General features: G+C 34.3%; 3 protein-coding genes across 6 annotated transcripts; 2 read left to right on the forward strand and 1 right to left on the reverse strand.

Annotated features, from left to right (window-relative positions):
- Positions 1-128: 128 nt before the first annotated feature.
- Positions 129-5,700, forward strand: LOC116123704 (phosphoglucan phosphatase LSF1, chloroplastic). 3 transcript variants are annotated; one of them, XM_031409452.1, is made up of 11 exons: positions 129-435; positions 519-625; positions 1,324-1,433; positions 1,650-1,771; positions 1,871-1,939; positions 2,548-2,669; positions 2,827-3,042; positions 3,462-3,567; positions 3,799-3,911; positions 4,887-5,031; positions 5,199-5,700. In XM_031409452.1, the coding sequence occupies exons 1-11, from the start codon at positions 133-135 to the stop codon at positions 5,316-5,318; spliced, it is 1,533 nt and encodes a 510-aa protein (XP_031265312.1). In that variant the 5' UTR covers positions 129-132; the 3' UTR covers positions 5,319-5,700. The 3 variants fall into 3 exon arrangements, with proteins under 3 accessions (XP_031265312.1, XP_031265313.1, XP_031265311.1); XM_031409453.1 differs by having other exon boundaries at positions 1,653-1,771; XM_031409451.1 differs by having other exon boundaries at positions 1,324-1,771.
- Positions 5,701-6,823: 1,123 nt separating this feature from the next.
- On the forward strand, positions 6,824-11,187 carry LOC116123696 (carbonic anhydrase 2). 2 transcript variants are annotated; one of them, XM_031409440.1, is made up of 10 exons: positions 6,824-6,900; positions 8,931-8,992; positions 9,416-9,562; positions 9,651-9,699; positions 9,815-9,931; positions 10,035-10,088; positions 10,181-10,266; positions 10,380-10,485; positions 10,576-10,734; positions 10,993-11,187. In XM_031409440.1, the coding sequence occupies exons 1-10, from the start codon at positions 6,826-6,828 to the stop codon at positions 11,029-11,031; spliced, it is 894 nt and encodes a 297-aa protein (XP_031265300.1). In that variant the 5' UTR covers positions 6,824-6,825; the 3' UTR covers positions 11,032-11,187. The 2 variants fall into 2 exon arrangements, with proteins under 2 accessions (XP_031265300.1, XP_031265299.1); XM_031409439.1 differs by lacking the exon at positions 6,824-6,900 and adding an exon at positions 8,073-8,363.
- Positions 11,188-12,682: 1,495 nt separating this feature from the next.
- LOC116123684 (transcription factor WER-like) lies at positions 12,683-13,990 on the reverse strand. The gene is made up of 3 exons (XM_031409428.1): positions 13,780-13,990; positions 13,524-13,653; positions 12,683-13,064 (listed from the first exon to the last, which is right to left on the reverse strand). The coding sequence occupies exons 1-3, from the start codon at positions 13,916-13,918 to the stop codon at positions 12,683-12,685; spliced, it is 651 nt and encodes a 216-aa protein (XP_031265288.1). The 5' UTR covers positions 13,919-13,990.
- Between the last annotated feature and the right edge of the window lie 604 nt (positions 13,991-14,594).

The raw sequence follows: 14,594 nt of genomic DNA on the forward strand, positions 1-14,594 counted from the left end.
CCGGGCCCCAAATCCCGCCACGTGGGCCACGGATTCTTACCTCTACTCTGTGGCTTCACTTCCTCTTCCTCAATCATCCACACACACGTACGCTCTCTGCGTTTACTCATTTTCTCAGTGAGTTTGTTAACAATGTCGAATCTGCAACTCTCCGGTTGCAGAACGGCGTCGTTCGTTTCTTCGTTCTATGAAAGGAGCCTCCTGTTCTCGATCAATGGAGTTCCGGGGCAGCTCAGCGTTGGACGAAACTCTGCCAAGGTCGTTCAATACAGTAAGAACAAACTCGTTAGGGTTTACGCAATGGCAAGCAATAATAACAACTCTAATTTCAAGATGAATTTGAACGAGTACATGGTGACTTTGGAGAAACCTCTCGGTATTCGCTTCGCGGTTTCTGTTGATGGCAAGATCATCGTTCATGCTATCAAGAAAGGGGTAGCTACTTAATCAATTTAATTGTCTTCAGTTTGTTCTGGTTGTTTAAATATTTGCTGATGAATAATATTGTATTTGTATAGAGTAATGCGGAGAGATCGAGAATCATAATGGTCGGTGATTCGTTGAAGAAGGCCAGTGATTCATCAGGTGGAAGGTTTATTGAGATAAACGAATTAGACGATACAGAGTAAGGCGTTTAAGATTTTCAGTATTCAACTATATAGCTATGCCATTGTAAACTTTTGACTGAAATTTATAAGTATTTGAAGGAAGTGGCAATTTTCTATATCTTTTAATTCAGGGACTTGAATTGTGATAAACGGATGAGGCTTGGTGTTTTACATTTTGTTTAATTTATTTCCTTGAATTTGGTTTGAACAACCTTGTGAAGGTGTTAATTAATATTGTGATGCAGCCGTGCTTCATTCTATTTTTCATTATGTCCTTATGGTGAATCTGGTCCACCTGGAGTTATATTGGATTATAGTTTAGATCTCAGATCTCTCTAGTATTTCAGTAAACTATTTTCAACTAAATTCAACAGAGTTTATGTCTAGAATTACATCTTATTGCTATAGAATCTACACATTTGGTTTTCCTGGTATCATATAAGCAGGATACTGCAAAGTGACTGATTCTCATTTACTGGAATTTGGGTAGCAGTTGTCAGCGAAAACTTGCTATTGCATGCATCTAAGTGGGTTTGATATTGGCTAGCATACTTAGACTGGGTGGAAGAGTGACATACTGCTTTGCTTGCTACATCGTCTTGACCTATCATATTTTTTACTAGCAAACATGTAATTTATAGTCAAACTTTTGGCTGCTGACAATATGCTCTGTTTATCAATATCTTTTTATTTTTTCAGTTTTTGGTTTCTTCAGGAATTTGCTGACGGAGAAGACAGGATCTTTTAGCCTAGTCCTAGAGAGACCTTTCTCTCCTTTTCCAATTCATCAACTGCAAACTGACTTTGATATCTTATTCAATAAAGGTCGGATGCCTGTTGCCACTTGGAATAAAACTATTTTGGCCTCAAATTTGAAAACAACTTCTGAATGCAGTGGGAACACTGGGTTTGTTGTGTTTTCTTCTAAGTTTCTCACATCTAAGGGGTGGAAGCTTTTGGATAATCAAAATGGACATGTTCAATCTCAGAAGAATTTTCTTTCTCCACTCATAAACCAACTTGTTTGTATTTTTTCTGAAGAAGAGTCTGGAGATGGAGAATGGGCTCATGGGAGCTTCCCACTGGAGGAGTATATTAAAGCGCTGGATCGTTCTAAAGGCGAGCTATATTATAATCACTCTCTTGGTATGCGCTACAGTAAGGTGTGATTTTTAACTTCTTTGTGATCTATAGCATTTGTAACTAAGATGCTGAATAGAATGTTCTCATTTCCTCATACATATTAGTGTTCATTTTGTTAGATTACAGAGCAAATATATGTGGGGTCATGCATACAAATAGAAGCTGATGTAAAAACTTTGTCTGATGCGGTAAGTGTCTCTTTGCCTCTAGTAAGAGGAAAAATATGCTTTTTTTTTTTTTTACTAATACGTCATCTATATTTTTAAGACTCATGTTTTTATGCAATTTATATTTTGGATACGCTCTTACTAACATTGCATAGAATAAATTATTTTACTGATCAATTTATAAACCAGATAATCAGAATAACAAATTTAGCTGATAATATGAGCGGAAAATCTTTGGTTCATTGGAAGCATTCCAGATGGAATACTTGTATCCTGCACCAATACTTGTTCTCTTGTGTCAGCCTTCTGCTGGAAGTGATCTTTTAAGTAACATCTGTGGGGATTAGCTATTTCGATTCTCACTGGTGCAACTTGTGCATAATATGATTGATGTACAAAAACCTTAGTACTCATTTTACTGCTATTTTTATCTGTTAAAGTTTGTAGGATGTATTTCTTTTCATCTTTCCTATATTTTAAGTATATCTTGGGACGGGGCAACTGTTGACTGGGTAATTTGTGGGAAACTGATTTTTTTACTTTCCAGTTGGTTGGACTTTTGTTGAGTGGGTTCTAGTTTTTTTCCATTCCACTTCTCTCATTTAACAACTAGGAAATTTCTACTTCAGGGGATCACTGCTGTACTTAATTTCCAGAGTGGAACCGAAGCAGAAAATTGGGGGATTGATTGTAAATCTATCAATGAGTCATGTCAAAAATCCGGTATCTTAACGATCAACTACCCCATAAGGTAAGTAAAGATATTTATGCCATAGTTTGAATGTATGATTTATCTACTTCACGTATGTTATGTAAAATTGCTGAATATATTGAAGTATATAATTGTTATTAGTTTGAACATGCTGTTTGCCTATGCCACATTAAATTTTCCTTATGTTCTGTTGCAGGGACTCAGACTCCTTTGATACAAGGAAGAAACTACCATTTTGTGTGGGGCTCCTATTACGCTTGTTAAAAAAGAACCACCATGTTTTTGTTACTTGTACAACTGGTTTTGATCGCTCTCCGGCTTGTGTGATTGCATATCTACACTGGATAACTGATACTTCCCTTCATGCTGCTTATAATTTTGTCACTGGATTGCATGAATGCAGACCTGACAGGTCCTTTTTACTAACTCTGTTATAAATGTATATTTTTATTTTATCGTTATCTATACCAAGGAGGCATAGTTACTAAGATTTTCGAGTAGTTTGGCGAAAATCCTTGTCTAACCTTAATTTAAGTATTGTTTTGTTGGACATGATTGACTAGTGGCATCTTTGACCAAATTTATATATTTTATATCAATTGATTAAATTGCTTTTTTGCTTAGATTATTCCCTATAGCTTCAGGAATCTTTTCCTTAGCTGAAGATTTTCTTACTACAATCAAAAGATTAGTAGCTCAGTTAGACACAAAGTTCTATTTGAAAATTTCAATTACAGAAAACAATGATAATCAGTTATTTGATAATCATGAATCCTCTTCAAGTGTTACAAAGATCTTGGGCAATCAAATTTACAAATATTCTCATTGCAGACCGGCAATTGCTTGGGCAACATGGGATCTTATAGCTATGGTGGAAAGTGGTGCACATGATGGACCAGCCACACATGCTGTGACCTTTGTGTGGAATGGACAGGAGGTAATTGATAATTCTAGCTGTAACTCACTTCTGTTATTGATATTTGATCACCTTAAAATCATGATAAGACAATGATCCATTTGTCTCTCTGGATTTTTATATTAGGCTAGAGCCTACTTTAGGAATAAGTTTCAGCATATTAGGCCTTAGATCATTGTATCTGCCAAGCTTACATCATTAGAAAATTATAGGTTTTGATGGTTCTTCTTTAAAGTCGAGTTTGTGTTACAGGGAGAGGATGTACAGTTGATTGGAGATTTTACAGGAAACTGGAAAGAACCAATCAAAGCGATCCACAAGGGCGGATCAAGATTTGAAGCTGAGGTTAGACTTACTCAGGGAAAGTAAGTGTTATGGGTTCTTTTTTGCTAATAGATTTTAAAAATTCCCATACTCTACTAAATCTAGAGGATGCTGCTTCATTGAATTCAGTATTTATTTTATTTTTGAGCTAAAGATCTCTATTTTTTTCGTTTTCCTATATGAGGCTGAAAAAACCCGAACATTTTTTTATTTACTGAGTCTCCAGTTTCACCTCTCTCCCAGTCCAAAAGAAATCGACAAATAGTTGCTGTTAATTTTCTATCTTTTGAAATTGTCAAATCCTCAATCATATTTTGCTGTTCCATTGTGAACAGTATCTCAACCTGCTGACTTATTCCAGGATTTTGAGTGAAGCATATTGGCTTTGAAATTCTATGAATATGTGTTGACACTACATGATGATATATATCTTGAAACCAGATACTGCTTGAGAATGATATAAACATATTATATGATGATATAAACATATTATATGGTTAAACTAAATTCTGACTTTCTGCCAAAAGAAAATTCTGCAATTCATTAGCTTAATCTTTTTAAATTCTTAGCATTATCTATTACATTTTTGTGCTTTTTGGGTGTAATGTTGCCTGTTTGAGTTCAGCCAAATTGTTTGTTCTTGGAGCTACATGAATCTTCTGTTGGCAGTCTAGGCTTGAGTTTGAAAGTTATATATCCAGCTTCATGTGCATCCTGGTCTAATTGCACCAAGTGAAGAGAATAATCAACTTAGTTCGATATAGCAGCTTAGCATGTTTCTCCTTTTTCTTTAAGAGTTTCTTTCTCTCTCTCAATTTAAGAATGTTGCTTATTGTGGTTATTCTCACCTTATATTTGAGGTTTTTATTATCTGTTACTAATCTATCATAATTAAGGAATTCTGATCTGATGGAATATCAGGCAATTAGCTTTAAGATAAATGCATTCTGGATTTTTTATTTTATTTTTGGATATAAAATTTCTTTCTAGAATGTGATTACGTTCACTGCCATCAGGTACTACTATAAGTTCATTATTAATGGGCAATGGCGGCATTCAACAGCTTCACCGATAGAAAGAGATGAACGTGGCAATGTCAACAATGTAATCATGGTTGGTGATATTGCCAGCGTGAAGCCTTATATGCGAGAACAAAAGAAGGTTGGTTTGTGCAATTCAACTCCCTACCCTCTTCGCCTCATATCATATGAAGAATTGTTTAAAAATTAAAATTATGCAGATACCAGACACTATAAACGGTTGCAAGAGTGTAAGATTATTGTAAGCATTATATTTTCTTTCTGACTATTTCAAGTCTCATGTTTCAGGATGCTAATGTCGTAAAGGTGATTGAGAGGCCTTTGACAGAAAGTGAGCGCTTTATGCTGGCAAAGGCAGCTCGGTGTATCGCATTCTCTGTCTGTCCAATCAGACTATGTCCTAAGTAGTTGGGTAGTGATGCTATCCTCAAGCTAATAAGTCTCATGCCATCTCGGGTGAAAATTTTCAACATCCTTTTGTCCAGGCTAAAATCATTAAACCATAATTCTAAATCTTCAAGGTATTCTCGTTGAGACTTAAAATCATCTTTGCCAATTCCTTCTCCAGAATAAGATTTATAGTAAAGGAAAGATGCATCTGAATATCAGCATTGCAGTATAATTCTTTGCTTTTAGTAAACTTTATTTCACTTGTCTGTATAGAACTAGAAGGTGAACTGCTACACATTCCCGATTATGACATAAGTTTGCCAATCGGTGTATATACAGTATGTTGCTGGGTTTTGTTCCCAGTAGAATTTTGTGCTTGAGTAAATAATTCTTTATCATAGCTTGTCTCATCTCAAAAAAAATTATAATTCAGGTTTGTCATTGTTGTTTATGATGGAATTATGTGTTCCAACCATTACATCTGGGCCATAGAGCATTGCTGATATATCATATGATATATGGTCCCAGATGCATATAATCTGGTCCCAGAAAAAAATGGCTGTAATATGAGCACATCTTTCTGAGGATGACACTATATATAATTTAGAAGAGAAAATTTTGTTGATATATCATATTATATATTTGAAAAGCAGTCCAAAATTCTGTCCTAAATCTTTTAAAATTTTTGATTAACAACATCCTCTACTTAGTGTCCTAACGAGGGTTTTGACTGTAGATTTGTAGATAAAGCTAAATTGAAATCTATCCTGCAAAGTATGCATCTCAGTTTATCATGTTGACTCGTTAAGAAGCATGAAGTAATTAACATTCGAAAAATAGCATTATCATCTTTATTTTCTTCATTTAATAGTTTTCATGTAAATCTAAAGATATACTGTATGTACTAAAAAAATAAAAAATTATTCAAAACACTATCTAGAAATTACAGTTTGGATATTGACTCCGTATTAGGAAAAAAAAAAAAAAAAAAAAAGATCAAATTCTGTATCCAAAATCATTAATGAAACTACTTTATGGGTGTGAGGATTATGAGTCTTGTAATGAATGGTGAAATAATCAGAGGGCAAAGTGAGAGAGTCAGATACTAAATCATAGCACTACTTAAATGAATACATTCGGTTTTTAACAAATAAAAACATTAGGTAACATTGGGATTGGTTTGTAAGATCAATTGACGATGTAATCATGCGATCGATCTATCGGCACTCTTAATGAACCTGTAAGGCTGTAAGATTACCGGACCAGTAAGGAAGTAACTCCCTAACAATTACGTAATTACTAATTAGAGGAGGCCACTCTGTAACTTACAACGTAAATTCAGCAGCCACTAGGGGTTCTCCCTTCGATACATGACAAAATAATGTTGACATTATGTTTTCAACATTCTCAATCATTCAACAAACGTTTCGTGTATATATACAATTGATGAAGTAATGCGCATACTTTATCAGTGAAGTTATTCGAAAGAGTAAAGCAACAATTTTTCCAATTCCAATTAAGAAGGATGACCAAGAAGCATCTCTGCAGTGGAAGATGGTTGTGTAATTTCAGTGCTGGGTTTGTTGAGAGAATTAATCCGGTTTGTATCCTTTTTATTATTATGTTTACTTTCACTGTTTTCTGCTACTAATTCATAAGAAAAATATTGCTGCGGTCCATTTTTAAAGAATAAATTGCATATTCTGAACGATTTACATTGAGGTACATAGACATTGCAGCAGGGAAGTAAGGCTGGGATTAAATTCAAGAACAAAATGGATCGATTGGATAATTCCCCAGTAACAGGAGTTACATTTACATTACATGCCATCTTGATTTTTTCTGGTTCTCCGTAACGTTGAATACTGTGAGGCTTTCGGGATAAAATAGATGAATAATATTATAAGATTGTGGTGGCCACAGCTGTCGTAATCAAAGTAGACAAATACCGGATAACAGAGGGATGGGAGTCTAGAAACCGCACTATAACTAGAGCCATGTTTTCTTGATAGACCCTTATCTCTATACTCAATTAACTCATCATCTACACCATTGACTTCCTTCAATGATATCCCCTTTCAATTCTTTCAACTTCATCTCCTTGTTTCTCAACACGTGGTGCCCCTTCATTCAACATACCATAGCTAGAGATAGAGAAAGCAGAAGGGATATTTTCTTTGGTGAACTTAAGAAAATGGAAGCTATTATTTTTGAATTAATAATCATCATATCTTTATCTTCTCATAGTTGTTAACATAAATACTATTGTTTGCTATACAGCCTTTAGCCTTTTGTAAAAGTACTGAAAATTAGAGTAAAATTGGTCTGTGTTAGCACTTAGGAGAAATATTATACTTCAAATATTTACAATTTTTGTTTTTTAATGACCGGAGGTATCCAGAGCAATTTGCTCACACCTCGACTAATCTTTTGAGATCCTAATTATCGGTCGGGTAAAAACTCTAGTGATCACTTTTATTAACTATTAACAATCAAGGTGAATCGAACTCAAGACTCTCTAGTAATACACTCAAAAGTATTGATTGACCATTTAGCCACCCAATAGTGTTGTCTTTACAAAATAAGAGATACTTCTAATTTAATGAGTTAGAAGCAATTTGCTACTTTGGTTTATCAATTGTAGAGGTGGTCATTGCACAATTGGGATACGCATAATAAGATACAAGCAACATCATTATAATTAATAAAATTGATTAAAATGTGGGCAAGGTAAGAAGAGAATATGATAGGGGCAATTGGTTGCATCAGGGACACCCAAGCCTAATCTACAAGGATAGAAGCTCTCATTCACCGAGCTTTCGCTTTTAAAATCAAGGGAGCGTCAGTATAAAGCCATCCATTTGTAAAGTCCCTTGCACAATGTCGACCGCTTCAATCAACAGCTGGTGCCTTACCTCTCTTTTCCCCGCTCAATCTTCCGTTAAAAGAGCCGCATTACGTCCCTCCATTGTTGCAAGCCTCAACTCTTCTCCTTCTCCTCCCAATCTCATCAGAAACCAACCCGTTTTCGCCGCACCAGCCCCCGTCATCAATCCTTCTTGGGTACTTCCTCCCTCCATTCTACTGTATTTTCATGCATGCATTTTAGGTTAAGTTTCATAATGTGACATGACTAATTTCATATTTCCATGAATTTTACTATAAGTTCCCAAGTGAACAGGTTTCAGGTCTGTTTTAACGTAAAGCATTACATTTGTAATTAAATGAACGTAACTCTCATCTGGCGCTAATTGTTGTCCACGTGGCAGTAAGTTACTGGTAAAACATGAAGACCACTCACTCAAAACATGACACGTGGTGATGATCTACACACACTGCCAAGTGTATGGCACTGTTAATTTTCTTGGATTAACCATCCAATTACTCCAATTTTATTAACAAAACGTAAATAATTAATAAGTAACAGACAGGAGCCATATTAGTAAGCTAATTTATCATCTGGAATGGAGATGATAAAAGCTCTTTGAGTCCTCTTGTCTCGTCATTTTTCAAATCCCATGTACTTGTCTTTGTTTAACTTCTTCTCTACTTTTCCGCATATAGTTTTGAGTTTTATACATTAATGACATAAACTTAATTTTGATAAATGATTTGTGGGGTGATTTGCAGAGAGAAGATATGGCAAAACAGTCTTACGAGGAGGCCGTTGAAGCTCTCAAGAAACTTCTCATGTAAATCCGTTTCCTACCTAACATTAAACTGTTCTTCAGTCACCTCTTTTATTTTATTTTCGCTTCGAATTCTCTTAATTTTTATTTTTCAATCTGTATATACTTTTGATTGTGGATGTATTCACGTTAACATCTTTTACTAGTTATTCTTTTTTCATATTTATTTAATAGTGTATAGTACTATACGATACTTAACTAAACTTTCAGTATTCTATACATACTCTTATTTTTTTTTTTTTTTTAAATTGTATTATTTTGGCTAAAGTACATGTTTCAATCAAATTAAACATTAATATAGTAATTTTCATGATTTTTTAAAATTCAATTAAGGATGTAATCTTAGGAAATGAAGTATAGAAAGTGCTTTAGAATAATTAACGATTCTATAAAATTGATCAATTAATGGGTTATTGTAAAATGCAGTGAGAAGGAAGAGCTGAAACCTGTAGCTGCTGCAAAAGTAGAGGAGATAAGAGCCCAGTTGTCAACTCCATCCGGCACCAAACCCGCCGATGATTTAACTGAGAGGATGAAGGATGGCTTCATTTTCTTCAAGAGGGAAAAATACGCGTAATTTTCTTCTTTACACTGATTACATTTTGTTTTTAAAGTATCAATGCACTACTTAAATGTATTTCTTTGTTTTTTAATTTTACAGGAAAAATCCAGCTTTGTACGGTGAGCTTGCCAAAGGCCAGAGCCCCAAGGTATTTATATCCAAATTTCCAATATAGAATTACGTGAAAATTTTCTTTAAATTTTGGTAACTGGGTACTAATTTTTTCAAAAAAAAAAAAAAAAAAAAAAAAAAAACAATTGCAGTATATGGTATTTGCGTGCTCAGACTCGAGGGTTTGCCCATCACATGTGTTGGATTTCCAACCAGGGGAGGCTTTTGTAGTCCGTAATGTTGCTAATATTGTTCCACCCTTTGATCAGGTTCTTCGTACTATTCATTAATTTACTTCACTCTATTCAATTCTTTGCTCCATTCAAATGAATGAGGTTTTTGATTCATTATTGTTTGTCTCTGCTCTATCAGACTAAATACGCTGGAGTTGGATCTGCCGTTGAGTATGCAGTTCTGCATCTCAAAGTAAAATTCACTTCGCTTTTACCTAATCTTTTCGGTCACATTATTGTCACAAGTGATTGGATTTGTAATTCAAAGTGTTTAATTTTTCACAGGTGTCCACCATTGTGGTCATTGGACACAGCGCTTGTGGTGGAATCAAGGGACTCATGTCTTTCCCATTGGATGGAAACAACTCAACGTAAGGCCCTTTTCTTATAAAAAAAAAACTTAATTTTCTATACGTTGCTTTGGGTATAAAATCACCTTCAGTATGAACACTAACACACTCCAATTGGTTGATTAATAATGCAGTGATTTCATAGAAGAATGGGTCAAACTTGGTTTACCTGCCAAGAAGAAGGTGTTATCAGACTATGGTGATTTAGATTTCGGAGCACAATGTACATACTGTGAAAAGGTATATAATTCTTGCAATCTTAAATAGCCCTTTTTTTATCGATTTTGTTCACCCTTTTATATTATGTATGTGTAAATTGCAACAATGCAGGAGGCTGTGAATGTGTCCCTCGGAAATCTGCTAACCTATCCATTTGTGAGAGATGGCTTGGTGAAGAAAACACTTTCACTCAAGGGTGGTTACTATGATTTTGTTAAAGGAAGTTTTGAGCTGTGGGGACTTGACTTTGGGCTTTCTCCATCCCTCTCTGTATGAACATCAAACATTTATCAGTGACCCAATCTCTGTTTCTGTTGCCTCACTATTTCGTTAATTTCCTGCAATGTACCTTGTATGCTTTTCATGAGCTACAAGTAATTCACAATAAATATATATAGTTGGAAAGCATCAGAGTCTTCTTTTAACAATAAATGAACATTAAATTTTTCTTTTTCCAGGAACTGTGTTGGTACCATAATTGGCTTTATTCACTACTGCATTTTTCTTCTGTTTTTTTTCCTTTGTTAGGTTAAAGATGTGGCCACAATACTCCATTGGAAGCTCTAGGGACATGCATAGAGGTCATCAGACTCATCACTGCAAAGATGAGGCTCTTTTTACTTCATTATATTATAAAGTAATCTGGGTTGTGTAGACAAGTCCTATTTTAAAGAATTATGGGAGTCTGGTTCAGGCCAAGATCCTCAACATATTTTCTAGCTTCTTCACTTCTTGCTCATTCATTTTCAGTGTTAGAAACAGAGATTTTTCTACAATCTCGGATGCTATTTCCGGTATTTAGATGCATAAAAACATTATCTTTTTTCTTCAATGAATATAGATAAAACAATAATTTGGTAACATTAAACGTGAAATTAGTAATGTTCGACCAAAACTAACAAATTCATGATGGAATGACAGCAGTCGAAAAGACTCTTATTGTCTCAAATATACTTCTTTAAAGTGTATTTGAAGTAAAATAATCAAGAAAAGTGAATGAAATCTGGATTTATATATAACTTAAATTTGACCTAGGATATACAAATAAATGTAGAGTAAAGAAAAGGAACAGAAAAGTTAGAAAAAAATAGTTGACAACATTTAATATGCGTAGCTACCATCCCCAATTCTACACGCAACTCAAAAATTAAGTGAAACTTGTATGGCATACTGTTTATCAGGTAAATATTTTATGTGAATTCACAGTTGTTCTGCAAGATAAAATGTCAGTACAGTGGATCATCTTTAATATGAATGAATAGCCATATTTTTCTACTCAAAGTTGAATGATATTTCAGCAACTCACATATAAATCAGTTATGTATCATTCAATGTGTCCTGCAACCTCTGCTTTGATCATTCAAGTCCCTGAGCCTGAGGGGACTATTTCACAGAAAAGAATATCATGTGGGCCTGTTTAAATTTACCCAGTAGTTGCAGTTCTTACTTTGTGAGTCTGTCTTAGTTGTCGTCTCGTCTCAACTAGCTCAAGTACTATAAAAATAAAGAAAAATGTTATCCTTACAAAGACAATACAAAGAGGGTTACAAAGTGACATCAGCAAGAAAGAAAAACCAAAGAAAAAATGGAAAAAGAGGGAGAGAGAGAGAGAAATCATGAAGATGAAGGGTGAGAATTGTTTTTGTATGCCCTCTTTGTTTTTGTCTTTGTAACATTAGTATTGCTCAAAAATAAAAAGTCAATAAACACTTTAAAAGGGATTAATAATAAACATGGTTAGATACCAAAATATGGTTTCATATTTTTCCATTGTATTCTGCCCAAATGTGAAGGACAATGACTTTAAACATGATTTGATGCTCTGTCCTAATGTGGCCGGTACATTGACAGTGGTGAGGAAGGCTTATTATTAAAGTAAAATTTGACTGAAATGGGATCGCATGCGTGTGTTTGTGTCCGTAAGAGAGATGCCACTGAAACTTGAACCTTATCAGAGTTTTTACTTACCTCCATTATTATCTCTCAACCCTACCACAATTGGCTTTCAGCTATAGGATTCTGCATACAATACTTTGTAGAAGAAAAAATTACGATAAACTTCCCTTTTAACATGTAATTAAAGAGAAGCAAAGAAAATGCTAATAGTTCTTCTGCTTCTGAATCATTAATAGAAGCCTAGCTACCAAGTTATTAACTCTCAAAACAAATAAAAAAAAATTATAAACAATATGACTGTCAAACATGCAAAGATCAAAAATCAAATTAAAGAATACCCATCCATAAACTCCAGCATGGTTAGGGTACCAGCAAAATCCAACTCCTCTTCAGCATTCCATAAAGAGTTGACAAAACTTTCATCAATCATGGATTCTTGTGTTTCTGTGACATTATTAATCAGGCTTTTCTGGGTGGCTTTGGCTTTGTCCACTGAAATTTCATTGGTTGCCCTTGCACTGGTACAAGAACTTGTTCTTGTGCAACTTTTTGATACTTCCACTTTCTGGGATTTTGTTAAGCTAGAATCTCCAGCTGTGTGTTTTTGCTCTTTGATCCCAAGCTTTTTCCTCAAATGAGCATTCCAATAATTTTTCACTTGATTGTCAGTTCGTCCTGGCACTCTTTTAGCAATCAAGGACCACCTAAAATGAAACCAACTTCAGGATATTATCAAGAAATATTATGACTAGTGCATTGTTAGATATATATTTTAATAGATGCAACCACCTCCACCGTGATCATTTAATTGATTCATAATGATGAACAAATTATTTCAACCAGAAGTGATTGGCTAAAAGAAGGATGAAAAATCAAAGAAAAGGTCAGACATAACACAAATCTACAAAGGGTAATTAATGATCATTCACTTTGTTTTATTAATCATGTTCGTTATTTCCCAACAAATCATTCTTAAATGTTCCATGTTTCAAAGTTGAGGAACAAGATTGACCATGTAATTCATTTCTTTTCCAGTAGCTTGAACAAGATTACTGAATACTCTATGAAATTAATTAATTCCTTCAAAAAATAAGCATGGTCACTTCTTCAAAGTCTTCAGAAATTAGAGTATATGTAAGCAAAAGATAACTGAAGTAAAGAACCTGTTTCCAAGGAGCTTATGGAGTCTAATGATAAGATCTTCTTCTTCCTCAGTAAAATTGCCTCGGTTCACACTTGGGCTGAGGTAGTTCATCCACCTTAGCCTACAACTCTTCCCACATCTCTTCAAACCTTAATCATAACATTAAAAAAACAAAAAACAGCTAGCCATTGAACTATATATATTTAACTTCAACACTAGAAACTCAAAGGCAAACAGATAAAAGAAAAGAAAAGAAATGAAATACAAATAATTACCTGTTTTCTTGGCAATTCGATTCCATTGCCCTTTCCCATGCATTTTAACATAATCCAAGAGTATCTTGTCTTCTTCAACTGTCCATAAACCTTTCTTATATCGGTTCTCATCTCCTTCCACTGGCTTTGTCTTTGTCATTGTGATTGTGATCTTCTTCTTCCTTTAAGAGAGAAAGAGTGTGTGTTTAAAAGAGAGAGTTTTAGCAAAATTCTTAAAGAGTTTGCTTTGGATTTATGAGTCTGTCGTGGAATGAGTCTTATATATAAAGTTGACAAATTAATAATTAAAATGGATAGAGAGTCATACTGATGATTTCGACAGTACATGAATTTGTAACATGAATGACGCTAGAGCCCGCGGTGGGCCGTGTCAGCCCATAGCACAGCACGAAAAAAACAAGGCATGACACGAAAAAAACAAGGTACGACACGAAATAAAAATATATTGATCATGCCGTGGGCCTCAAAAAAAGCCCGTGGGTTGACATAGCACAGCACGAAAAAAAATAAAATTAATAGTTATTTTGTAACGACTATTTGAAAATAGCTGTTACTAGCTGTTATCGGGTAGCGGCTATAAACGACTATTTTATTTATTTTTTTATTTTTTCCTATAAATACTCAATTATTTCTCTAGTTTTTTAACACTCAATTTCAATCTTCATTCTCCTTTCTCTCTCAACTCTCAAGCTCTCATAATCTCTCTCAAATTCTCAATTTTTTTTCCGTCGAATTTATTTTAATTTTTAGTCAAATTTCAAAATGGATCCAAATTCAAATGAATTTAATCATTTTGATTATTTTAATAATGAGTC

Source organism: Pistacia vera, unplaced genomic scaffold (genome assembly GCF_008641045.1).
Source record: "Pistacia vera cultivar Batoury unplaced genomic scaffold, PisVer_v2 Contig144, whole genome shotgun sequence".
In the NCBI taxonomy this organism is placed as follows: Eukaryota; Viridiplantae; Streptophyta; class Magnoliopsida; order Sapindales; family Anacardiaceae; genus Pistacia; species Pistacia vera.